At 37.6% G+C, this 27,089-nt stretch overlaps 1 protein-coding gene across 3 annotated transcripts in view; it reads left to right on the plus strand.

The window, feature by feature from the left end:
• Positions 1-27,089, plus strand: part of LOC111140846 (AF4/FMR2 family member 4) — a 106,980-nt gene that overhangs the window by 35,094 nt on the left and 44,797 nt on the right. For 2 of the 3 annotated variants that reach the window (XM_022493061.1, XM_022493059.1), the window contains exons 2-5: positions 10,297-10,423; positions 12,845-13,639; positions 15,383-15,427; positions 19,132-19,218. In XM_022493061.1, coding sequence (XP_022348769.1) covers positions 10,301-10,423; positions 12,845-13,639; positions 15,383-15,427; positions 19,132-19,218 — 1,050 coding nt within the window. In that variant the 5' untranslated portion in view covers positions 10,297-10,300. Of the gene's footprint in view, positions 1-9,664; positions 9,753-10,296; positions 10,424-12,844; positions 13,640-15,382; positions 15,428-19,131; positions 19,219-27,089 lie in introns of those variants that run through there. The other variant, XM_022493060.1, reaches the window with a different exon arrangement.

Here is a 27,089-nt window from a genome sequence, read left to right on the forward strand (position 1 = left end):
TCAAATAGTCCTTGCTTATAACTAAACCACCTGAATCACCTATGATTTGAGGTACTACATGTTAGGAAATAAAGGGTCATCCTGAGAACTGATACCTTAGCCCCTTGATGATGATTACAGAGAAATAAGGGAGGACCTCTCTTTTGCCTCCAAATATTCATCCAGTAGGTGGTTACTACACACATATTATATGTTCTGAGTTATTCTTGATACTCTTCTGACGCTATTCTTAATCCCTCTCTCATTGCCTGCCTTTTTTCCCCAAGAGGTCCTAAGAATCTTCAGAGAAATATAAATGGCAGAGAAGTGACCTCTTTCTCATTTGCCTGGTTGCTCTAGAATTGGCTGGAGCTGCTAGTAGTGGGTGGATGAGACTTTTGTAATAACTGTAGTGGGTGGCAGGGGCTGCTAATGAAAGCCAGCTGTTTCCTTCCTTCAGTACCCCAATCCCCCAATCCCATGTCGCCCCTAGTAGAACTCACTTTCTTTAACTAAATAACTGAGAATTTAAGAATTTAAGAATTTAAGATTACAGATAGCATACTATCTGTATTATTGGAATTTAAAATTATTCATTTAGATTAATTACAGTTAGCCCACAGAAATAAAGAATGGAAAACTCCAGAGAGGCTGAGCAGTTGCAGATCAAGGTGAAGGAAGGAAGCAGACAGAAGAAAAAGAGTTCTACCGACTTGGAGAGAGTATGAACAAATTTCCCGAACTGCAGTACAGTTTATTTACTGTGAAGGGATTGAGGACAGTTTAGGCAGGGCCTGCCAGTAGAGTTTGGAAATGGTCTTCCAGGAGAAGAGGCAGGCAGAAGACTTGAAAACAGGTAGTCAGAGTTGGGATGCACACTTTAAGATTGAATCCTAACCTGATATTCCTCAGTTAAAATATGTGACAGATTGCGAAAGCATTGTTTCACATAATCAAAAGACTATCTCTTTAACAGAGAAACAGACAAAAGGTATGAAGACGCAGTTCACAAAAGGAGAAATATAGGGACGCCTGGGTGGCTCAGTTGGTTGGACGACTGCCTTCGGCTTAGGTCGTGATCCTGGAGTCCCGGGATCGAGTCCTGCATCGGGCTCCCAGCTCCACGGGGAGTCTGCTTCTCTCTCTGACCTTCTCCTCGCTCATGCTCTCTCTCACTGTCTCTCTCTCAAATAAATAAATAAAATCTTTAAAAAAAAAAAAAGGAGAAATATAAGTGGCTAACACACAAAATAGGTGCAATCTATTAGGAAATTCAGTAGAATGCAGTTGACTGTGAGGGACTATCTACCTGTGATTCTCCATTTTATCCCTAGATCCTAGCATTGTGCCTAGCAATAGTAGATAGGCTCATATATTTGTTGGGTAGATGAAATAAACACATGAAATTAGGTTTTTCCCCTCTTAGATTGGTGGCATAACTTAAGAAGACTTCTAGTGCCTAGGATTGAAAATGGCATTATTAAAGGGCAGTCTTGTATTTTGTTGGTGGGTTGTCTATTGATATAGTCTTTTTGGAAAGCAGTCTAGTGATACACATTGAAAAGATATAGCATATACCCTTTGACACCACAATTCCACATCTAGGAATTAATGTGAAACTAAAATAGTTATATACAAAAGTTCACTGTAATGTTTGTAATACTAAATTCTGGACATAATATCTACCAGGTACTTTCTGGTTAAATGAATACTATACAGTCAATAAAAGAAGGAAAATTCATATATATTGATGTAGAATTATGTTCGTTGTTTATTAAATGAAATAAGAATTATATGTGTAATGATTTTTGCATGTTTATGACTATATGTGACTCCTCACAGCATTGTTTATTTCAAGGGAGTGAAATTGCTGGTGACTTCGAATTTCTACTTTATATTAGCCATATTAGAGTTTTTGAGTGATGAGTATTGCTTTTATAGTTGGAAAAACAAAACCATTGAGGTTTATCTCTTTTGAAAAATGCATAGGTGGAAGAATACTCCTAATTCACACTTACAGAAATAGCCAAAACATTTACTGAGGGCCAAGAAAGAAGATAAGCTAAATAGGGAGACATCCTATTTCTCATGTATGAAAACTGCATATTCACATTTCCATTTTCTGGTGTTTAGCTTATGAGAGTTGAGTATTAGTTGTTACATTCTGATGTTAGTTGAGTTAGTTGTATCCAATTCTTATCTATATCCTCAGCACCTCAACAATTCTACTTCTGAATTTACCCTAAAGAAATAGTGAAGTGGGGCGCCTGGGTGGCTCAGTGGTTTAAAGCCTCTGCCTTCGGCTCAGGTCATGATCTCAGGGTCCTGGGATGGAGCCCTGCATCGGGCTCTCTGCTCAGTGGGGAGCCTGCTTCCTCCTCTCTCTCTGCCGGCCTCTCTGCCTACTTGTGATCTCTGTCAAATAAATAAAATCTTTAAAAAAAAAAAAAAGAAATAGTCAAGTGATCAGTCATATTACGAATGTTGTATTCCGTCTACTTACTCTCATGTTACAGCAGTGATGGAAATTCCTCTGAGTTCTTTGGCAAAGATCTACCTCATTTGTTTTAATAAACTATGGCTTTTTTTTTTTAAAGACTTTATTTATTTATTTGACAGAGATCACAAGTAGACAGAGAGGCAGGCAGAGAGAGAGGGGGAAGCAGTTTCCCCATCAAGCAGGCAGCCCGATGTGGGGCTCGATCCCAGGACCCTGAGATCATGACCTGAGCAGAAGGCAGAAGCTTAACCCATTGAGCCACCCAGGTGCCCCAATAAACTATGGTGGTTTTTTTGTTTTTGTTTTTGTTTTGTTTTGTTTTTTAATTTTATTTATTTATTTGACAGAGAGAGAGATCACAAGTAGGTAGAGAGGCAGTGGCGGGGGGGGGGGTGGGGGCCTGCAGGAAGCAGGCTCCCTGCTGAGCAGAGAGCCCAATGCGGGGCTTGGTCCCAGGACCCTGAGATCTTGACCTGAGCTCGAAGGCAGAGGCCCAACACACTGAGCCACCCAGGTGCCCCTAAACTATGGTTTTAATAAACTATTAACTCTTTTTTTCTATTCTTGGTCATTTAATTATTTTCAATTATTTTACCACTAACAACAGTTTGTCAGTAAACATCTTTGTAACTTATGGAAATGTAAGCCATAAGCTTAATAGGGTATAGCCCTGCAAGTAAGCCTGCTGGGTTGAAGGGCTTTTGGACTTTTTCTGAGTTTGAAACACCACTTAACCATTTTAATGATTATGTCATTTTAGAGATTTTATTTATTTGAGAGAGAGAGAGAGCGAACACTCAAGCAGCATGAGGGGCAGAGGGAGAAGCAAAGTCCCTGCTGGACATGGAGCCTAGTGCGGGCCTGGATTCTGGGATTCTAGAATCACCACCTGAGCCGAAGGCAGATGCTTAACCAACTGAGCCCCTCAGGCGCCCCAGTGACTCTGTCATTTTAGAAAAATACTTGGTTCTTAACTGTTGTTATTAAATAGAACATTTTATTTTATTTATTTTCAAATTATTTTTATTTATTTTTTAAAGTAATTTCTGTACCCAGTGTGGGGCTCCAGCTCACAACCCTGAGATCAAGAGTTCCCTACTCCACCGACCGAGCCAGCCAGGCACCCTTAGAACTTTTTTTTTTTCTTCAGATTTTATTTGTTTGACAGAGATCACAAGTAGACAGAGAGGCAGGCAGAGAGGGGGAAACAGGCTCCCCGCTGAGCAGTGGGCCCGATGCGGGACTCCACCCCAGGATCCTGGGATCATGAGCTGAGCAGAAGCTTTAACCCACTGAGCCACCTAGGCGCCCCACCCTTAGAACATTTTTTAAAAAAATATTTTAATTTATTTGAGAGAGAGAGAGATCATGAGCACAGGAGGGTTAGAGGGAGAAGCAGACTCCCCACTAAGCAGGGAACCCCTTGCAGAACTGGATCCCAGGAACCTGGGATTATGACCTGAGCTGAAGGCAGACACTTAAAACTAACTGAGCCACCTGGGTGCCCACCTCTGGAACTTTTTATATAAAACATTCTTTCTCATTGAATTTGACTTGTTACCTGTTAAAATCCCATGTATCTTTGATTTATTTCTGGCTTCTAATTTGAAGATCATTTTGTTGATATCTTGTTGTAGTACCATGCTATTTGGATAATGATGATGGTTTTATATATTAATATCTGCTATGACAAATTCTTCTTGTTCTCTCTCCAGTACTAAGTATATGATAGGTGCTTATGGCATAGTTGTTAAATTAACAAATAGACTTAATAAATATTAAATATTAAATCTTTCCTTAGTTAAATTTGCAAGCCTATTTACTTTAGGGAAGCTGAAGCTTGGCGTGTTGCTGGTGTCCCCTGCTAGCTAAGAATGGTATTACACTTTTGAAGTATAATACACAGTTACGTAGAGGAGGAGTTGAGAATTGGATGATCACTTTAAACATGGAGATAGGAAGGGACACATGTTAGACATGACAGAAATACTTTAGGCCCTGAGAAGAGACAGTTTGATAATAAATCCCAAGCCTGAAAAATGCTAGAAAGTACCCGTAGTGCTCTACTGTATAACCTTTATAACTCTTTTCCTTCTGTCTTTTATTTAAAAAAATTTCAAACCTGTAATACTGTGTATGTTCATATTCCCTTCACGTGTATATACCATTTGTCAGTATTTTTGCCGTAATTGTTGCAGCTGCTCCACTGTTCTCTTGTCTGTTTGTCTTCTCCCTCCTTCCTACTCCCCCCACCCTCTCTGCATGCAAGCACATACACATATACTCTTCCTCTCTTTCTATCATTCACTTACTATCTACACATACTAGATCTGTATTCAGATGGGTGCTGAACCATTTGAGAGTTGCAGATCTGATGATGACATTTCATCCATGTAGGTTTTGTACATCCTGAGAACCCAGAACATTCTCCTGTATAACCAAATAGAATTATCATAGTACAAAAACTAAACGTTTGATATGATTATCTGAAATACCGTTCATATTCAGATGTCCCCAAGTTTCCCTGTCATACCCTTCACAACCAGTTTTTTCTCCCCAGATCCAGTATGTGCATCATGCATTGCCTTTAGTTGTTGTCTCTCCCTAGCCTCTTTTTTGGTTTGTTTTCATGATACTAGCATTTTTGAAGAGTCCAGGCCCATTTTTGCAGACTTGAGGTTGTCCACTTATTCCTGATTAGAGTCATTTAAATTTTTAGCAGAAAGAATACCTAGGTGGTGATATATCTTTAGTGCATCTCATCAAAAGACATCATGTCATTTTATCCCTTATTGGTAATGTTAAGTTTGATTGCTTGATTAAGGGTATTGTTTACTGCTCTTCACTATTTTAAAGGTTTTTTTCTAATAGTCTGTGGCCTGATACTGAAGATTCCATTCCCCCCAACTTTTTGCCCAGTGGTTTTAGCATTTATTGATGATTTTTTTCTATAGATGATTCTTGTCTCAATTATTACTTTAATGGTCACAAAAAAGTGATTTTCTAATTCTTTTATTTCTTCTGCGTTTATTAGTTGACATTCTTCTCTAAAGAAGGACATTTACTCCCTGCTTTTTTTCTCTTTTATTTTTTGCTGTTATCACTCTGAACTCAGGGATTTGTGTTTTTTGGAGCATTTTTATCTGTTTTTTAAGATTGTGTTTATTTATTTGAGAGGAAGAAAGAGAGCGTGCACGAGAGAGCGAGCATGCGTGTGCACACCAGAGCACAAGAGCAAGGTGAGGGAGAAGCAGACTCCCCAATGAGCAGGGAGCCCCATGCAGGGCTCAATCCCAGGATGCTATTATCTTAACCTGAGCCAGAGGTGGCTGCTTAACCTACTGAACCACCCAGTTGCCCCTGGTTTGTTTTTTTTTAAACAAGGCTCCACACCCAACATGGTGCTTGAACTCATGACCCTAAGATCAAGAGTAGCACGCTCTACTGACTGAGGTAGCCAGGGGCCCCTCAGGGACTTTTTTTACTCATTTGGTTATATTCCATTCTTGTCTTTATTTTGATGTTCATGTTTCCAAATCTGACTGGTGAGAGCACCTTCAGGCTGGTTGGCATGCCGTTTTGATGCTGTCATCTGTTGTGCATTTTCTTGCTGTTAAGATGTTTTAAGATTTCTTTGTACTTCCTCTGCTGCAGTCTTAGATTGAACTATTTCTCCAAGAAGTCCTATTCCACTTTAGTAGGAAATGATATTAGGAATCAGAATTTGGGTGCTGTGGCTGCTTCCTTCCTAGTATGTTGCTGCTCCTAGACTCTTTCATTGTACAGAAATGGAGAGTGTGTCTGTGTCTGCCTGTCTTGATCAGTAGACAGATTGATAGGTAGAGATTTTTTTAAAATAGAAGCATGTGTTCATAGTACTACTTCTAGGTCCTAATCCCCAAAGGTTCTTTTTCTCCCTATTTCTTTGTATATTTGTACCTCTCCTCTCTCATAGTAACATACCTGGATCCCCCAGAATCTCAGTATATTTACTCATTTGCTCCTTTTGTAGCAATGAAATTGCTATACCATTATGCTACACCATAGAATGTTCTTAATGTATCAACTTAACATAAGTACTTGATGGGTACTTGAAACAGTTTACTGTAGGTAATTAAAAATTTTTAGGTGGAGAACTTTCCTTTCTACTTGTTAATACTCTTTTTTTTTTTTTTTAAGATTTTATTTATTTATTTGACAGATCACAAGTAGGCAGAGAGGCAAGCAGAGAGAGAGGAGGAAGCAGGCTCCTCGCGGAGCAGAGAGCCCGATGTGGGGCTGGATCCCAGGACCCTGAGATCATGACCTGAGCTGAAGGCAGAGGCTTTAACCCTCTGAGCCACCCAGGCGCCCCTGTTAATACTCTTTTAAAAATGATTTTTTTTGGCAGTCCCACGGATTTTGTTTTGATGTAGCAATTAGCTAATTTTAACCAAATTCTTTTTCAGTATTGCAGATGTCCTGAGGGAAATGCTATGAAATAGGTTTGTCTGTACAACAAAGATATACTTCAAACTGGCTTATTTAAATTTTGTGTTAATTTTAGGGGAGCTCAAATTGATTACTGGAATTATTAGCTTGGGGGAAACTATTTTTTTTTTAAAGATTTTATTTTTATTTATTTATTTGACAGACAGAGATTACAAGTAGGCAGAGAGGCAGTCAGAGAGAGGAGGAAGCAGGCTCCCTGCTGAGCAGAGAGCCCAACTCGGGGCTCGATCCCAGGATCCTGGGACCATGACCTGAGCCGAAGGCAGAGGCTTCAACCCACTGAGCCACCCAGGCGCCCCGGGAAACTTTATCTTAGGTAGAGATACTGATGTTTAAAGACACGGGAGAAAAATATGAATCTGATAAATTAGATGTGAAAATAAGGTAGATCAGAAAAAAATTTAGAGAATGAGAGCTACCCACCTGGGAATTAGTTCTTATAAATAGTCATTTAATTTTTTTTTTTTAAGATTTAATTTATTTATTTGATAGAGAGAGAGATAGATGGTGGGAGAAGAAACAAGCAGGGGGCATGGGAGAGGGAGAAGCAGGCTTCCCCCTGAGCAGGGAGCCATATGCAGGGCTTGAACCCAGGACCTTGGATTCATGATCTGAGCTGAAGGCAGACGCTTAACTGAGCCACCCAGGCGCCCCAGCGCTCATTTAATTTTTGTTTTTCTTCTTGGCAGTCTTGTTAAAAGGAAATACTCAGTCAGATGACTTTCATTGTTTAAGAAAACACTTTTTTATTGGATTATAGGAAGAATTTTATTGTGGGAATCGTATCTATTTCTACAAAAAATGTACAAGTGTTTCTTGCATGATTATTTTAGTGCTTTAATTAAATCGTAGTTTAAGAAAGGTGTTTCTTTTTTTAAGGAATTGAATGTAGGAAATGTAAGGAAATTAGTATTTTATATACTCCTTAGACTCTTAGGATACAAATAACGTCATACGTAGCAGCACCATATTGTAGAGGTCTATCTGAAACCTGATTGTTAGTGTTATATATTTATTAGTTGGTTCAAGTGTACTGGAGGGTTATATAGGTTCTTTGGTTTTACTCTCTGAATACCAAAGTGTAGATATTTTTTTAGTATTTATTAAAGAAGGAATCAATCATACTTTTAAAAAAGATTTATTTATTTATTTTAGTGAGAGAGAGAGCATGAGTGCGCAAGTGGGCATGGGGAGGGGAGAGAGGGGCAGAGAATCCCAAGCATAAGTAGGGTAGGTTTCACGAACCTGAGCTTGGATATCCAACTGACTGAGCCACCCAGGCACCTTGAAAGAATCAAATACTTTTTATGCTTCTTTAAAAAAAATTTATTTATTTATTTATTTATATATTTGAGAGAGAGAGCACGAGAAGGGGGAGGGTCAGAGGGAGAAGCAGACTCTGCTGAGCAGAGAGCCTGATGTGGGACTCGATCCCACTACTCCAGGATCATGACCTGAGCCAAAGGCGGTTGCTTAACTAACTGAGCCACCCAGGCGCCCCACTTTCTGTGCTTCTGTATGGTGCTAAGTACCAGGGAGACCAAAGAAAGCACATACTATTTCAGTACCTCAAAATAGCTTGTATTCTTGTCTAAGTTTATTAGAATATTATACAAATAGAAAAATCTGAATATTCATTTGGAACACTTAAGATTTTATTTATTTATTTGACAGAGATCACAAGTAGGCAGAGGGGCAGGCAGAGAGAGAGGAAGGGAAGCAGGCTTCCTGCTGAGCAGAGAACCCAATGCAGGGCTCCATCCCAGAACCCTGAGATCATGACCTGAGCCAAAGGCTGAGGCTTTAACCCACTGAGCCACCCAGGCGCCCCTAGAATATTTTTTAAATACTAAATTGCTTTGATAGTAAATTTTTATTTTTGAATGTTCACTTGCACTGTTCTAACCACATAAAAATTCTCAAGAATATATTGGTTTTGGTGTCCATTTTTTTTTTTTAAGATTTTATTTATTTGAGAAAGAGAGGGTACATGAATGGGGTAGGGGTTAGCGAAGAGGGTCAGAAGGAGAGGAAGAAACAGACTCCCCACTGACCAGGGAGCCCTTACACGGGCCTCAGTCCCAGGAGTCTGAGTTCAGGACCTGAGCCCAAGGCAGGCCCTTACCTGACTGAGCCACCCAAGAGCCCCTGCTATCCATTCTGACTTTACAATTACAATTTCTTTCCAATCTTGATTTATTTTAACTTTCTGAGTAGATTTATGAATCATAAGGCTAGAAATGCTCAGCAAGTATAACCTCGTTTTTTCCCTTCGTATCCAACAGAACTCTCCGCATCCCTATTCCCCACACCCGCCTCCCCAAACAAAACCAAGGTAAATGGTTTACTCTCTCCAGGGAAGAATGTTGCTGGAGTCCCTGGCAATCCCTTATCCCAGGGTTCAACAACCTTTTTCATTATTATCCGTTTAACCATAAGTCCCTGATGCTATAAAGAAACTATCTTCTTTGGTTTGTTCTTAGTGAAAATATGACATGCTGTAATGTTTATAGAAATGACACCCTTATTTTCCCCTCCATTCCAAAAGACTTTCTTTTTCAGTACAATTTCCACTACTATTACTAACCCAAGTTTATTTTAGATTCTATTACTGAAAGCCTCAGTTTTGCCATTTATTGAGGTATTAATTGAAATATTAATGTATTTAGAGCAGAAATGTCGTTTTTTAGGGTATCTAGAGCAACAGCAAAGCTGAGGTCAAACTGCCATAAGGATGGACACCAAGGAAGCTGTGTTTGGGACAAAAAGAAATCAAGATAAGGTAGATGCAAAGTAGAGAAAAAGCACTGGACCCTGGGGGTGGGGTGGGGAGGGAGTGGTAGGTGGGAGTGGGTTTGTGCCCCTCTGATGGCAAAGAATAGTTAGATTTCTGAAGAGGAAGCCATGAAAGGCTTATAGGAAATCTTAAGGATTTGGGTTTAAGTACTACCTTCCATCTATCTGAATGTATAAGTTTTAACTCACTTTTAGCCAGCTGAATACTTTAAAAACTGGTAAGGTTAAATGTTTCAATGGGGTGGATCCTTCCTACTACTGTGGGCTAGTGTTTAGTATCTCAATAGTTGTGCAAGACACTACTGGTATTAGTTGGTAAAACCATTACCGGTACCCAGCTTCAGCACTAATGTCTGTTACTGTCGAAGTCGGAAGGGAATCTCCGAATGAAACATTAAACTCACAAAATGAGTACAGAACGAAGTCGGAAGGGAATCTCCGAATGAAACATTAAACTCACAAAATGAGTACAGAACGTTTTAATTTTAACTTTCCTTTTTGTGATAGAAATATTGTGTTTCTCTTCTTAGCAACATGAACCGTGAAGACCGAAATGTGCTGCGTATGAAAGAACGGGAAAGGCGGAATCAGGAAATTCAGCAGGGCGAAGACGCCTTCCCACCTAGCTCTCCTCTCTTTGCAGAGCCGTACAAAGTTGTAAGTAGTCCTGTGAATGGTTTTTCCCTCAACAGTGTGACATTTTTGCTTTTCAAGTGTTTAAACTTGAATTTTTATAGTAGAAAAGAGTTACTCTCATATATGCGATTTAACATTTTTCCTTTGCTCTAAATAAGAATGTACGTTTTGGGGTAAACTTATCATTAGAGTATAACATACATACAGAAAAGTATACAAAACGTGTGTTTCAGCTGAAAGAATTTTCACAGCATGAACAACCTTATCTAATCAGTTCCCAAATCAAGAAACAGTATTATAAAGCATCCTAAAGTCATCCTCAAACCCAAACTTCCTCCCCTCCCTCTGTTGCTATTTTATATTCTTGAAAATATAGTCTGAATTAGTTCAGACATAGATCTCTACATCCCAGGCTCTACCACTAACCTTGGTTAGGCATTTCACCTTTCTGAATTAAATTAAAATTTTGTAAATGGGTATGCATTGTGTACTGTTTCCTGGGTTCTTTTGGGTATAAAGTCAATCAAAGACAAATATTTCAGAGATTCTTTTGTTTCTCCCTTATTTCTTGCCATTTGCTTTCTTAGTTTACTAAGTATTATCAGTGACTACTACTAACTTTGAATAAAATGTATCTTCAGTATCAGTCTGGTTCCTTTTTCTGTTTTATACTAAATTATCTGACTTTCTTTTTATGGGGCTTAATGAACAATATCCAATTTAGAGTAAAAACTAGTTGTTAAAAAAAAAAAAAACTAGTTGTCAAAGATGTTCAATAAAGTGAGCCAATTGCTATTTTTGTAACTGCCGTACTTGATTTGGGGTTACATAAAACACTGAATGATAACACTTTTGACAACTAACATGGCTGTAGTGGCCACAAGTGTCTCTGATGTTTGATTTGGCTTTGGATCGTTTGATAGTCCCTTAACATTTTAAAGGCTTGTACTGTGTATAACGGAATTGCAGCAGTAATGGCCATTGTTGGTTTACGGTGTGAGACTGAGAGTGCGTTAGACTTTTTCTGATAATATAAATATAACAGCATATTCTAAGTTTACCCTTAATAACATTTGGTGTTTGTAGAAGCTATTTATGAGATCTGTAAAAGCCATTTTTTAAAAAAATTTATTTATTTATTTACTTATTTGAGAGAGAAAGAGAGACAACACAAGTGAAGGGGAGGGGCAGAGGGAGTGGGAGAAGCAGACTCCCCACTGAGCTGGGAGCCCAACGTGGGACTTGATCCCAGGACCCTGGGATTAGGACCTGAGCCAAAGGCAGATACTTAACCGACTGAGCCACCCAGGCACCCCTATTAAAGCTATTTTTAAAAGTTTTTAAGGATTTTCATTTAAAGGCAGTTAGTTACACTGACATCATTTATATGCATGTAACACCAATCACACAAACCTGGGGTTTGGGATTAGAGATTAAAGGCATTCCAAAAAAACCCCCAGGAGTTTGATCCAGAATGTTTAAGTCATACTACCATTTATTTTGTAATTACATTGTAATGAATTAGATTTGATTCCTGATCTTGATGTCATCTACGAATTACTATATATTTCCCACTCTTGTTTAATAGGGGTCAGACTGATTTTCAGATAATCTAAAGTCATTATCTGTTCATGCCAACCTTGAAATATGTAGTGGTTCTGTCTTGATTTTTTTCTTTAATGCAATTAGTAAGCTTACTCTCATGTTTGTGAGCATGAAAGAGTCCTAAAGCTTGTAGATGTCTTGGACTTTCTTATTATCCAAGAATGATTTTTTAAACTTACAATCTGTACCATTAACTTCAAAACTTGGAGTGTTTCTTGGTCAGAGTTAATAGAATGAATATTTGACACTATCAGTGGATTTTCCATTCTTAATTTGTTGTTGACTTTTATTAGCTTAATTAGTCACAGTAACAGAAGGAATTAAAATTTTTTAAAAAGTCATTTGGGTATAACATGTTTCATTAAATTTTTGTTTCTCCTTTTAACACTGAACTCCAAGAATATGTTTTCGTGCATTGCCAGAATAATGAGTGTTGGCTAATCTGCTCACCTACAACTTAACTACATAAAGGCACATTACTTTTCCCACTTTTTAAAAGACTTTTTTACTACTGTTTCAAAATATTTATTGGTGAAATTTGTTTTTTTCTCCCCCTTTTGGAATCTTTTGTACATACTTCTCAGTGTCTCATAGGATATTTGTGTTTTTGCATGAATTTTTTCACTTTCAGTGCATTTTTTTTACTATAAAAATTATATTTGGAGTTTGCTTTTGAGATTAACCTTAATATATAAGATGAGGCCTCCCTTTGAAAAGCCCCTTTGCATTTGAAGTTTGGAAAGTCCATTTAGAAGCATCTTTCATTTCTTTTTTTTTTTTAAATCTTTTATTTCCAGTTCTGCTAATTGTATCATTTTATTTTACAATTTTTTATAGACTAGCAAAGAAGATAAGCTATCAAGTCGTATTCAGAGTATGCTTGGAAACTACGATGAAATGAAGGATTTCATAGGAGACAGATCTATACCAAAGCTTGTTGCAATTCCCAAGCCTACAGTACCACCAACAGCAGATGAAAAATCTAACCCAAATTTCTTTGAACAGAGACATGGGACCTCTCATCAGAGTAGCAAATGGACTCCAGTAGGACCTGCACCCAGTACTTCTCAGTCTCAGAAACGGTCCTCAGGGTTGCAGAGTGGACACAGTAGCCAGAGGACCAGTGCAGGTGGCAGTGGTGGTACCAGTAGTAGTGGCCAGAGGCATGACCGTGACTCATACAGCAGTAGTGGAAGCAGTAGTCGGAAAAAAAGCCAGCATGGATCGGAACACTCCAAATCACGCTCTTCCAGCCCTGGGAAACCACAGGCTGTTTCTTCATTAAGCTCCAGTCATTCCAGGTCTCATGGGAATGATCACCATAGCAAGGAACATCAGCGTTCCAAATCACCTCGGGACCCTGATGCAAACTGGGATTCTCCTTCCCGTGTACCTTTTTCAAGTGGGCAGCATTCAAATCAGTCTTTCCCACCTTCATTGATGTCAAAGTCCAGTTCAATGTTACAGAAACCCACTGCCTATGTGCGGCCCATGGATGGACAAGAGTCCATGGAACCAAAGCTGTCCTCTGAGCACTACAGTAGCCAATCCCATGGCAACAGCATGACTGAACTGAAGCCCAGTAGCAAAGCACATCTCACCAAGCTGAAAATACCTTCCCAACCATTGGATGTAAGTTACACATTTAGAGCCTTTAAAAAAAAATTTATCCATTTATTTTAGATAGCAGGAGGAGGGGCAGGGGGAAGGGGAGAGAGAATCTCCTGCCACCCCAGGATCTGGACCTGAGCCAGAATCAGGAATTGGCTGATAAACTGACTTGAGCCACCCAGGAGCCCCTTAGAGCATTTAATATTATGACTCTGTGAAGCAGTTTACTGTGAAATTATAATTGAACTTGAATTTTGTCTGTTTAATAATAAGGTATATATAAGTTTTAAAAAAAGACTTGTCATTGACTCTGAAGTGGATCAGTAGACCTGTTCACTTCCCCTGTTGGGCAATAGAGAACATGTCATTCACTGATTTGAACTATTCAGATGACAGGTCAGTTATAGAATAAAAGCATGTTCTGTGAAATCAATACGTTAGATTTACTCCTTTTGATTTTATGAAGGAATATGTCTTGTGTTCTTTTGTTTAAAAAATTAACTTGTATTCTCATTGTGATACCATGAATGTGAGTGGGCTGTGGTTAATTATAGTAAATATTGGGATTTTGGGGGGGGGGGTCCATCAAGATGGTAAATGTTATATGGTTTGGATGCCATGAGCTTTTTCTCTGTTTACACTTAAAGGTTTGAGACAGCTGCTCTAGATTCATAGTGGTGGTTTGACACTTACAGTATTAATAACTGCATATCAAAGCATCAGAGTAACTAAAGAAATTGAATAGTCACTGTGAAATAGTTTAAGTTTTATCTTCTAAAATAAAAAAAATTTTAAATGGTGTTTGTTTGTTTTTTAAAGGTTTTATTTATTTATTAGTCAGAGAGAGAGAGGGAGAGAGAGCACAGGCAGACAGAGTGGCAGGCAGAGGCAGAGAGACAAGCAGGCTCCCTGCTGAGTAAGGAGCCCGATGTGGGACTCGATCCCAGGATGCTGGGATCATGACCTCAGGCGAAGGCAGCTGCTCAACCAACTGAGCCACCCAGGCGTCCCTTAAATGGTGTTTGTAACTGAAAGTCATAGTTCATAGCTTAAAATGGTGGTGGAAGGGATCAAGAATAGGTGAAATGCTATTTTAAGAACATTTAAACATTTTTCCTTTGGCCTTAGAAAACTCATTGTTCGTGGCAGTTGTCATCTAATTACTCCTCTGAGGAGAACAGTGAAATGATTGTTCTTTCTTCAAACAACTTGATCCTTGGAGATAGACTTGAGTTCAAACTCTAGCCCTTCAATTCCTGATTGTGCTTTAGCATAAACAACTTTTCTGTGATTCAAGGAAAGCTGTGTAAAATGTCTACCATATTCCAGACAAGTATTCTTTCAATAATGTTGGTTTTATTCTCTTTGTTAGTCTATGTGAAACAATGTATTTCAGTATCATGGTATATTTTTCTATCAGTAAACTCAAATTTTTGAAAAGTTGCTCCACCTGCAAAATAACGTTTAAAAATTTATTTCTAATCTAAATATAAGAGAGATAAAATTTTTCAAAACTTTTGATAAATACAAAGTTCTTTAAATCCTTGTATAGTTGGTGACTAAAATTTTTTAGAGCTTGAAAAATTGGCATTTAAAGAAATTTGTCAAAAGATTAATGAATATTGCGGTTTAGAATAGTGAGATCATAATTATGTCTTTAAATTTAATTCATTTTCTGATAGTTTCATTGAATCTGTGCAACAAATGATAAAAATCTAATAATAAATGACCCCAAATCTAATGTGTGTTTCTTTTCCTCTTAAGGCATCTGCTTCTGGTGATGTGAGCTGTGTGGATGAAATTCTTAAAGTAAGTCATTGTTATTGTTTTAATACTTTCTGTCTTTTTTGTTTATGATGCTCTGGTATCTTCTTGTCCTCTTCCCCCCGATATTTCTCAAAGGATCTAGGGCAGCAGATTGCTTACATGTGAAATGTCATTATGTCTATAAAAAATAATTGACTCTGTTACGCTTATTTTCATATTTAGTTTCTGAGTCATTGGGTTTGTTTAGTACCTGCCCTCAAAGAACTGGTTTTGTTTGTTTTTCATTTTTAAGTAAATCAAATTCCAGTCATCATAGTTTGCCTTGAAAAGAGGAAGAAAGCAAATACAACAGTACTTTGTAAGGCTTATTAGTAATTACCAGTCAAACAGTTTCATTGAAAATAGCTTGCTTTGTAATTCATTTATATCTACTGGTCAGTTCCTACAATGAAAGACCTCCTCTGAATACTGCTCATTTTGAGTGTTGGATGGAATATGTTTAAAATCAACACATGACCAAAATGTGTGTTCCTCTTTTGGGAAAAGAGAAAGTTGTCAGCTGTAAAAAGGGAAGGTCTAGTGGATTAGTGAGTGACAGTGACTGCTTTTGGTTCAGTAGAGGAAAACTGTCAGTCACGTATTACTTGTAATTTTTGCCTAAGCTCCTGATTTTTTGTGTCTGTATCTGCATTTCACTGTGGATACTTCTGAAAGACTAATGTGTTGCTACTTGTACTTCATTCTCTCCTTTCTTTCTTCAGCCCAGCACAGTCTCCCATTTGTCTCTGTCATTTTGCTGAAGCTGTTTCGCTAAGCTCATGATCTCCCTTCACTGAGGGCTTCATTGAGTTCTCAGGCTCTTTCTACTGTTCTCAAGAATTTTTAGTTTTTCCTTCTAGAAACCTTTCTTCCTTCCTTGACTATTATTATGCTTCACTGTTTTTATTTCCATCTACCTTTCTTATCTCTCATTCTCTGCCTTTTGGGAACCTTGGTGCCTTCTCTTTTAAATATGGGTCTTTTTTCTAGCTTCTCTGTTTTTTTCTGCTCTATCTTGATTTTCCTCTATTGTTACAGCTTCACCTGTTAACTCTTCAGTCTTTCTCATCTCTTTGGCCTCCTCTGAGTTGTGGTTTATGTCTCTTCCTTGCTGTGTGTCCATTTGCGTATCTCCCTGCTTCTTTAGACTCAACATATCTAAAGGCAGAATTATCAGGCCTTCGTCTCTTAGTAGTACTACCAGTCTTCTGTGCTTCTCAGTGTAAAATCCTAAATTTCTCTCATGCTCTGTTTAATCACAAAACTGCATGTACGGTTTGAATTTTCCTTGAAAATACATTCCTTTATTTCCATTTCTGCCACCTTGAGCTTCAAGAATTGCAATCTACAGTCCTTGCTTTGCTCATCTGTCTTTTGCATTGCTGGCAGATTCTTTAATCCACTGTCTTCATAAGTTAATTTCTGTTTTCGAAATTTCAGTGGCTCTCTCTCTGAGCCCCATAGAAAAAATAGTGTCCAAGTTCAACATTCTAGACCTTTCACAGACCGCTTCTACCTCTCTCACTATTAATTCTCCACTTTTGTCAAATTGGTTTCACTAAGTCCTACACTTTCTTGCTCTTGTATCTTTTTAAATAAACTTTCATGAACTATATTTCTCCTTTGTCTTTAGTCATATACAGATTCTGTTTTTTCTTAGAATCCCAATGAAGTCTTTCTTTCCTCTATGTCAGACCATCAGATTACAATGATAACTCTTTCTTTTGAATCTCATATAGAATGCATTTTTCAGTTCCCATGTATATAAAAAGTGTAATGGAGCTTTATCTTTTCTCTTTGGATCCTCAGGGATACATGGCATTGTAATACCTGGAAGAATTTTAGGTATTCTCACATTTAATTACTCTTTGATGGTACTGACCATTTAGTCTTCATTTTATATATACAGGGCTTGGTACATGGCCTTGGGTGTAACAGGTGCTCAGTCATTTAACGATGGAGTTAAATAGATTGTCTATTGAAAGTACTTTGGTATTTGAGGTGTAAAATGCTAACACTGAAAACCTAGAGTGTCTGAGTTTGTTTCCTTTCCCTGTATGCAGTGCATAAGGAACTGCAGGTCCAAATTGCCTTCATGTTTTCTTGAGATTTGTAGTCATACTGTTTCTAGGAACTCCATCATAAACTTAAAGAAGAAAATTTTAATCTAAAAATGGTAACCATTTATTGTAAAAGAGTAGTTCACAGCCTGCCTGTGTCAAGCTCTTTGGATACAGTGGTGATAATGATAGTGTTGCACCCTTTGAGCTGACATTCTTGCTGGATATTGGAAATAATCAACTATTTAGTATTATTTCAGAAAGCGAAATGCTGTGAAAAAATAAAAGTATTGTAAGTAGATAAAGAGCAATTACAGTGCAGGTGGCTATTTTACGAAGTCCCTGTAGTAGAGACTGTATCAGGTCCCCAGGTCTCTTTCCCCTTCTGTCGTTCTGTTGTCGAGAGGTAGCCAGAGATTTTTTTCATGCATATTTTTTCATGTAAAGACATTTACTAGGGCATAGACTATGATTTCTGTTTATCACTTTACAGTATATTGTGGACAACATTTCATATCAGTAGTTAAAATTCTCATTTTACTGTCTGCTTGGTGTCCCATTGTATGGCTGTTTGGTAATTTATTAAATTATTTTGTGCTGTTGGATATTTAGGTTGTTTCTGTTTTTTAAATGTGGGCCCCTTGAACATGTATCTTTACGTAGCTGTGTGGGTATAGCTAAAGAGTAAATTCCTAAAAGTTAAACTACTTTTAATTTATTGTATTTTCTCAGTCTACCTAATGGCTTACTTTGAACTAAATGCCAGAAATAAAGCACTCCTTCTTTATTCTAAATCTGATATCTCTCTTTCCCCTGCTCCTTTAACATAAACATTGTGATCTTATCCAAATCTCCACTTGAACATAGTTGGCATGTGATTAAAATTCACTAAATATGTGAATGAAATCATACTTACAGCCTTGCTTGTCTGTCTTCCTTCTCATGGGCTTTTGATATCTTTCTTCTGGTTTCCTCCACCTGACTAAAAACTTCTATCAGCCATTGAGTTCTGCAGCCAGACTTCCTGAGATGAAATTTGGTGTCCATTTGTGTCCACAAATGTTTGGCCTTTAATAAATAACTTCTGTGTTTCAGTTTCATCCTACATAGAGTTAGAATAATAATGGCATTCTACCTCCTAATATCATTATGAGTACTAAATGAGTAACAGACCTGTAAAACAACACAGTATCTGGCCCATTAAAGGTACACAGTATCAAATAAATAAATAAAATCTTAAAAAAAAAGGGGGGGGCGCCTGGGTGGCTCAGTGGGTTAAAGGTACACAGTAAATGTTAGCTCCTTTTCTTACTATTACCTGCCCCTCCCGCTCTCACAGCATGCTTTTCTTCAGTAGCATTGTACTGTGTACCTTGTATTTGATTGTAGGCTGATTTCTATGGCAATTAACAGGTTTCATCATCTTAGCTCCACGCTCCTTGAAGCCAGGGAATGTATATTATTTATCTATTTCCTGCCCCATAGTGCCCTGCACACAGTTGTGCTTACTTAATATTTATTGATTAAATATGTATACTTTTGGAGGACCTATCATGAAACCAGCATTTATAATACAAATCTGGTTTTTAGCTATGTAATTTTTATCCTTGAACTGGTTGAAAACAAACTGTAATAATTACATTTCAGGAGATGACGCATTCATGGCCTCCCCCTCTAACGGCTATTCATACACCATGCAAAACAGAACCTTCCAAATTTCCCTTTCCAACTAAGGTAAGTAAATAACATGTGTCTTTGATACTGTTAGAAAACTCTATAAATGGCTTGACTAAAATCACATGAATTCAGAGTTGTCTTGCCATTCTCATTCTAGTGAGAGACAGACAATAAATACATAATTTCAAATAGTGATCATTACTATGAAGAAAATAAAACAAGATAATGGAATCAAGAGCGACTTGGATTAAGAGGTTCTTGAAAAAGTTTTGAAGGCAACTGGGAAGAGAATTTAAAAGTGTCAATGTTTGTTTTGGTGTTCTAGGCTACAGGTGGTAAGGGTTTCTCAAACTCTTATCTGAGGAACCCCTTTCCATTGGACTTAGCCGTCATACTGATGTGTGTGGAAAGAGGTTCCTCAGACAATGGTTCAGGTTCAGCTACAATAAGCAGATGTGCTTTTTTTTTTTTAAACATTAATTTATAGTTACATGAATAATAGAAGAATATATTCTTCTTGTGGAAGTTTGACCAGGACCCCTAATAATAGCCTTTCCCAGCGTTGTCTCCTCCATCTCAGCTCCATGCATACCTTTGCAAGTCTTTTCACATGCATTTGCAAACATACATATGTGATCATTACATGTAAGCACTCTCTCTTTGACTTTATTTCTGCCCAGATGTATTGTTCTGGATTTTTAATCAGCAACAGGTCTTAGAGACTATTCTATAGTTACTCTGTGTCTTTATTATATATAGATAATAGATTACATATAGGCGTATTTCATTTCTTTTATATGCATCCATAGTATAAATGTATTTTAGTTGAATTATTCAATTTCACTTTGGTATTTAAGTTGTCAAGTTTTCATTTCCATAAATATTGCTTGTGTGGGTATCTTTTTCATGCCTGTGAGTTTCATCATCATTAGTTTCGTGCATATGAGTTTTTTTTGTGTAAAGTAGGAAGTAGAATGGTTGAGTATTGAGATGGTATATTTAATATATTCTCAAATTCCCTCTTTATTGGTTGTACCAGTCAGTACTCCCACTTGTTTTCCCCCTGATTCCTCACATGCACATCACCATTTGTTATTTGAAGCACCAGTCTTCTGAGTGCAGAATGGCGTTTCATTTCTTAGATTGCTAGCTAGCTTTATCATCTTTACACATTTGTCCTCCATGTTACTTCTCTGTAGCTGAGTATACCTGTTTCCTCTGGTCTTGGGGTTACATCTTTCACCTAATGAGTTTCAGGAGGATTTCTTTTTGTGTTCTTTTGTTTGAATTCTGGATTCTATTAATTTCTTCTGCATGCTATAAATACATCTCCCAGTTAGAGTCCTTTTAAGTATTATGGTCTGGAAGATTTTAATTTTGATGAATAAGTAGATGATTCTCTCCTATGAAGCTACTTTTTAATGTCTTTTAAAGAAGCTTTTCCCTTCCCTAGGATCATAAGCATACCCTCTTATTTTTTTACTTTAATGTAATTGCAATTTTGTTTTCTGTGTTTATCTTTAGCCCAATTTATTTTTGTGAATAATGTGAGGTAGGCATGTAACTTTCTGCCTGTATGTGTGCCATCACACTCTTATACTTTTAAAATCAACCTATGCACACCTAAAAAACATACAGTTGGAATTTGGTAGGTATATATACCTGTGTAACCACCACCCTAATCAAGAATTAGAATATTTCTTGGGCACCTGGGTGGCTCAGTAGGTTAAGCCTCTGCCTTCGGCTCAGGTCATGATCTCAGGGTCCTGGGATCGAGCCCTGCATCGGGCTCTCTGCTCAGTGGGAAGCCTGCTTCCTCCTCTCTCTCTCTTCCTGCCTCTCTGCCTGCTTGTGATCTCTGTCTGTCAAATAAATAAATAAAATATTAAAAAAAAAAAAAGAATTAGAATATTTCTGTCACCGTCCAAAAGTCCCCTCGTGGTTCTGTGCAGTCTACCTCACCTCCACCACTGGCCCCTCATAGTTACTAAGTTGTTCTATGTCAGTATAGATAAGTTGTTCTTTTTCTAGAATTTCATGTGAATGGAATCCATACAGTGTGTACTCCATTTGTGTATATGTTTGCCTTCTTTTGCTTAGCATATACTTTGGGAATTCTTCTGTGTTCAGGAATGTATTGGTAATTTGTTCTTTTTTATTCCTGAGTTCCTCTTTATTTGTATTGTATGAAAATATCAACATTTGTGTACCCAGATACCTGTTGATGAACTTTTGGGTTTTTTTCCAGATTTGGGCTAAGAAGAGAGTATCTGTAAATATTCACTAAAAAGCCTTTATGTAAACTTAAGTTTTATTTTTTCAAGGATAAATATTGGGTTATATGGTAAAAAGTAGAATTGCTCAGTCATGCGTTGAGTTCGTACTACACTAAAAACTATTTTCCTGAGCTACTCTGTCATACTCCTAGCTCGCTCTGCTCCCATCCCTCAGCAGTATATGATAGTTTGATTTGTTCTACATCCTTGTGTACATTTGGTATTACCAGTTTTTTTCAGTTTTGGCCATTTTCCTGGGCACATAAGGGTATCTCATACTGCTTTCAGTTTGTGATTCCTTGATGACTAATGACGTTGAACCTCTTCTTATGACCTTATTGACCATTCCTCTTTTTTAATATCTGTTCAAATCTTAGGACTTGTGTGTGGGGGGCATGTGGGGTGGTGGTGGTGGTGGCGTCAGGATTAGGAGATGTTACATGTAATTTTCTTGTCTTTGGTTTTGGTATCAGGGTAGCTCTGGCTCTTTAAAAGGAGCAGGGAAATGTTCTCTTCATATATGTTTACTGAACTGGTATGTGGAATTTAGTTTCAATTCTTCCTTGAATGTGTTTGTTGTTGTTGTTGTTTTTTAAGATTTTGTATTTATTTGAGAGAGCGAGGGACAGCAAGACAGAGCGTGAGTTGGTTGGGAGAGGCAGACTCCTTACCAAGCAGGGAGCCTGACACACAGGGCTCCATCTCCAGACTCGGATCATGACCTGAGCCAAAGGTAGATGCTTGACCCACTGAGCCACCCAGGCACCCTTTGAATGTTTTAATATACTTCTCAGTGATGCCATCTGGGCCCGTAATGTTCTTTATTGAAAGTATTCGATTATAAATTCAAGTTTTTCAGTAGATATAGCTATTCAGATTTTCTGTTCCTTGTGTCAGTCTTGTAATTTGTTCATTTCATCTAAGTAGTCAAGTTCATTGGTATAGAGTTACTTATAAAATAAATACTTATTCTTTTAATGTCTGTAAGATCTCTAGTAAAGTCGTTTTCCCCCTGAAATTGGTGATTTGTATTTTCTCTCTTCATTTTCTTTGATTAATCTAACTAGAGTTTTGTCAGTTTTATTGATCATTTCCAATAATTACCTTTTAATTTTTTCAGTTTTCTATTTCCTTGGTTTTTCCTTTATTGTGGTTGTTGCCTTTTTTCTACTTATTGTGGGTTTCATTTACTTTTCTTTTAACTTCTGAGATGGAGGCTTAGGTCATTAATCGTAAACATTTCTTGTTTTCTGTATTTAAAACTATCAGTTTCCCTCTGAGCCCTGCTTTAGGTGTATCTCACAGATTGTGATATATTGTGATTTTATTACCATTTAGTGTATGATATTTCCTTATTACCTGTGTGACTTCTTCCTTGACCCATGGAAGCACGTGGTTTCATTTTCAAATATTTGAGGATTTTCCATTCTATTACTGATTCTAATTTATTATATTTGAGAATATAAGCTGTATAATTTGTTTTTAAAAAATTATCTTAATGTTTTATGGCCAGTTTCCATGTATACTAAACAGAATATGTTCTCTGTTTTTTTTAAAGATTTTATTTATTTAATAGAGACAGAGAGAGTGAGTGAGTGAGCACAAGCAGGGAGGAGAGGCAGAGGGAGAGGAAGAAGATCTTGACTGGATCTTTTGTATCTAGCATGATGTTTTAAAGTTTCATTCATGTTATGTTATTTTCCATTTTATAGCTAAATATATTCCATTTTATGATTATATCACATTTTGTTTATCTCTTTACCAGTTCATTGACGTTTGGGTTGTTTTCAGTTTGAGGCTATTATGAAAATTGCTGCTGTAACATTAGTATTGAGATGTGTTTTTGGTTCTCTTGGTTATTCCACCTAGGAGTATAATTCTTGGGTCATATAGTAACTGTTGAATCTTTTGAGGAACTGCCTGATGGTTTCCCACAGTGTTTGCTACATTCTGTATTCCCACCAGCAGTGTATGAGAGCTCCAGTTTCTTCAAATCCTGGCCAAGTTGTTGTTATCCTTCTTTTTGAATAAAGATATTTTAGTGGCTGTGAAGTGGTTTATCATAGTAGTTTTGATATTAATTTCTCTGATGGCTAATGATGTTGACACTATTTTCATGGGTTTGTGGGCCTTTGTATATCTTTTTTTTTTTTTTTAAGATTTTATTTATTTATTTGACAGACAAAGATCACAAGTAGGCAGAGAGGCAGGCAGAGAGAGAGAGGAGGAAGCAGGCTCCCTGCAGAGCAGAGAGCCCGATGTGGGGCTTGATCCCAGGACCCTGGGATCATGACCTGAGCCGAAGGCAGAGACTTAACCCACTGAGCCACCCAGGCGCCCCGCCTTTGTATATCTTATTTAGAGAGAGATCTATTTAGATATTTTGCTGATTTTTAAATTGGGTTGTCTTTTTATCATGAAGTTGTAGTGTTTGTATATCTCAGAGTCCCTTATCAGATGAACAATTTGCAAAAATTTTCCCCCATACTGTGAGTTGTCTTTTTTGCCTTTTTTTTTTTTTTTTTTTAAGATTTTATTTATTTGAGAGAGAGTGTGTATGTGCACAAGGCAGGAGAGGGGCAGAGAGAGGGCCAAGCCGACTCCTTGCTGAGCAGGAAGCTGGACATGAGGCTTGATCCTTCTCTCCCTATCCTCACTTGTTCTTTTTTTCTCTCTCTCTCTGTCAAGTAAATAAAATCTTAAATTTTTCTTTTAAAGATTTTATTTATTTATTTGACAGTCAGAGATCACAAGTAGGCAGAGGCAAGCAGAGAGAAAGGAAGGGAAGCAGGCTCCCCCCTGAGCAGAGAGCCTGATGTCGGGATCCCAGGATGCTGGGATCATGACCTTAGCTGAAGGCAGAGGCTTTAACCCACTGAGCCACCCAGGCGCCCCAAATCTTAAATTAAAAAAAAAAAAAAATTCCAGTGTAATTAACATAGTGTGCTGTATTAGTTTCAGGTATACAGTATAGGGATTCAGCAGTTCTCTATGTTACTTAGTGCTCGTCTTAAGTGTACATACACTTAAACCCTTTCACCTATTTTACCTCTCCCCTCCCCTCCCCTGGTAACCATCTGTTCTCTATATTTCAGAGTCTCGGTTTTTTTATTTGTCCCCTTTTTCCTTGTTCATTTGTTTTCTTAAATTCTACATAATGGGTGAAATCATGCAGTACTTTGTCTTTCTCAGACTGACTTCATTTAGTGTTATACTCTAGATCCATCCATGTTGCAAATGGCAAGATTTTATTATTTTTTATGGCTGAGTAATATTTATGTGTGTGTGTGTGTGTGTCTGCGTGTGTGTATCACATCTTATTCTTCCGTTCATCTGTTGATGGACACTTGGGTTGCTTCTGTAATTTGGCTACTGCAAATAATCCTGTAGTACACATAGGGGTGCTTGTATCTTTTTGACCTAGTATTTTCATATTCTTTGGGTGAATACCCAATAGTGCAATTACCAGTACATAGGGTAGTTCTATTATTAATTTTTGGAGGAAACTCCATACTGTTTTCCACAGTGATGGCACCAGCTTATGTTCCCACCAACAGTGTATGAGGGTATTTTTTCTCTGTATCCTCGCCAACACTTGTTGTTTCTTGTTTTTTATTTTAGCCATTCTGAGAGGTGTGAGGTTGAGATCTCATTGTGGTTTTGATTTGCATTTCCCCAATGATGAGTGATGTTGAGCATCTTTTCATGTGTCCGTGGGCTAACTGTATGTCTTCTTTGAATAAATGTATGTTCTTGTCTTTCATCCACTTTTTAAATTAGGTTATTTGCTTTTTTGGTGTTATGTTGTATAAGTTTTTTATATATTTTAGATACTAACGCTTGTTGGATATATCATTTGCACTTATCTTCTCCCATTCATTAGGTTGTCTCTTTGTTTTATTGTTTTCTTTGCTGTGCAGAAGCTTTTTATTTTGATACAATCCTCACAGTTTATTTTTACTTTTGTTTTCCTTGCCTAGAGACATTTAGAAAAATGTTGCTGTAGCCAGAGAAATTACTGCCTGTGCTCTTCCTAGGATTTTTATGGCTTCAGGTCTCACGTTTAAGGCTTTAATCAATTTTGAGTTTATTTTTGTGTATAAAATGAAACTGGTGTGAAAGTCGTCTATTTCATTCTTTTGCATGTAGCTGTCTAGTTTTCCCAACGCCATTTGTTGGCGAGACTTTTTTCCCATTGCATATTGCATATTCTTTTTTTTTTTTTTTTTTTTTTAAGATTTACTTATTTATTCTAGAGAAAGAAAATGTGTGCAGGAGTAGGGGTAAGGGAAAGAATCTCAAGCAGACTCCCTGCTCAATGCAAAGCCTGATGTGGGACACAGCCTCACAACCCATGAGATCATGACCTGAGCTGAAACCAAGACACGCAACTGACAGAGCCACCCAGGCGCCCCCCTCTCATGCACCCTTTGTTGTAGATTAATTGACCATATAATCATGGGTTTGTTTCTGCATTCTCTGTTCTCTTCCCTTGATCTATATATCTTTTTTTGTGCCAGTGCCAAACTGTTTTGATTACTACAGCTTTATGTAGCATATCTTGAAATCTGGGATTATGATACCTCCAGTTTTGTTCTTTTTTTTTTTTTTTTTAAAGAATTTATTTATTTATTTGACAGACAAAGATCACAAGTAGGCAGAGAGGCAGGCAGAGAGAGGAGGAAGCAGGCTCCCCAAGGAGCAGAGAGCCCGATGCAGAGCTTGATCCCAGGACCCTGGGATCATGACCTGAGCCGAAGGCAGAGGCTTTAACCCACTGAGCCACCCAGGCACCCCAGTATTGTTCTTTTTTAAGATTGCTTTTCAGGACCATTTGTAGTTCCATACAAATTTTAGATTATTTGTTTTAGTTCTATGAAAAATGGGGTTGGTATTTTGACAGGCATTGCATTAAATCTGTAGATTGTTTTTCATAGTTATGGATGTTTTAACAATATTTGTTCTCCTAATTCATGAGCATGGAGTTTCTTTTCATTTGTTGGTGCTGTCTTCAGTTTCCTTCATCAGCTTTCAGAGTAGTTTTCAGAGTACAGATCTTTCACTTCCTTGGTTAAATATATTCAGGTATTTTACTATTTTTGGTATAATTATAAAGGGGATTGTTTTCTTAATTTTTCTTTCTGCTACTTCATTTTTAATGTATAGAAATGTAACAGATTTCTGTATCTTAATTTTGTATCTTGCAATCTTACTGAATTCATTTATTAGTCCTAGGTTTTGGTGGAATCTTCTACAATTTTCTATATAGGGTATCATGTCATCTGCAAATAGTGAAAGTTTGACTTCTTCCTTACCGATTTGGATATCTTTTATATCTTTTTCTTTTTTTGTCTGATTGCTGTGGCCAGGACTTGTAGTATACTGTGTTGAATAAAAGTGGTAAGAGTAGGGGCGCCTGGGTGGCTCAGTGGGTTAAAGCTGCTGCCTTCAGCTCAGGTCATGATCCCAGCGTCCTGGGATCGAGCCCCACATCGGGCTCTCTGCTCAGCAGGGAGCCTGCTTCCCTTCCTCTATCTCTGCCTGCCTCTCTGCCTACTTGTGACCTCTGTCTGTCAAATAAATAAATAAAATCTTTAAAAAAAAAAAAAAGTGGTAAGAGTAGACATCCTTATCTCGTTCATGATCCTAGGA

The sequence above is a fragment of the Enhydra lutris genome, unplaced genomic scaffold (genome assembly GCF_002288905.1).
Source record: "Enhydra lutris kenyoni isolate GAN:26980312 unplaced genomic scaffold, ASM228890v2 scaffoldscaffold5, whole genome shotgun sequence".
NCBI classification, from domain to species: Eukaryota; Metazoa; Chordata; class Mammalia; order Carnivora; family Mustelidae; genus Enhydra; species Enhydra lutris.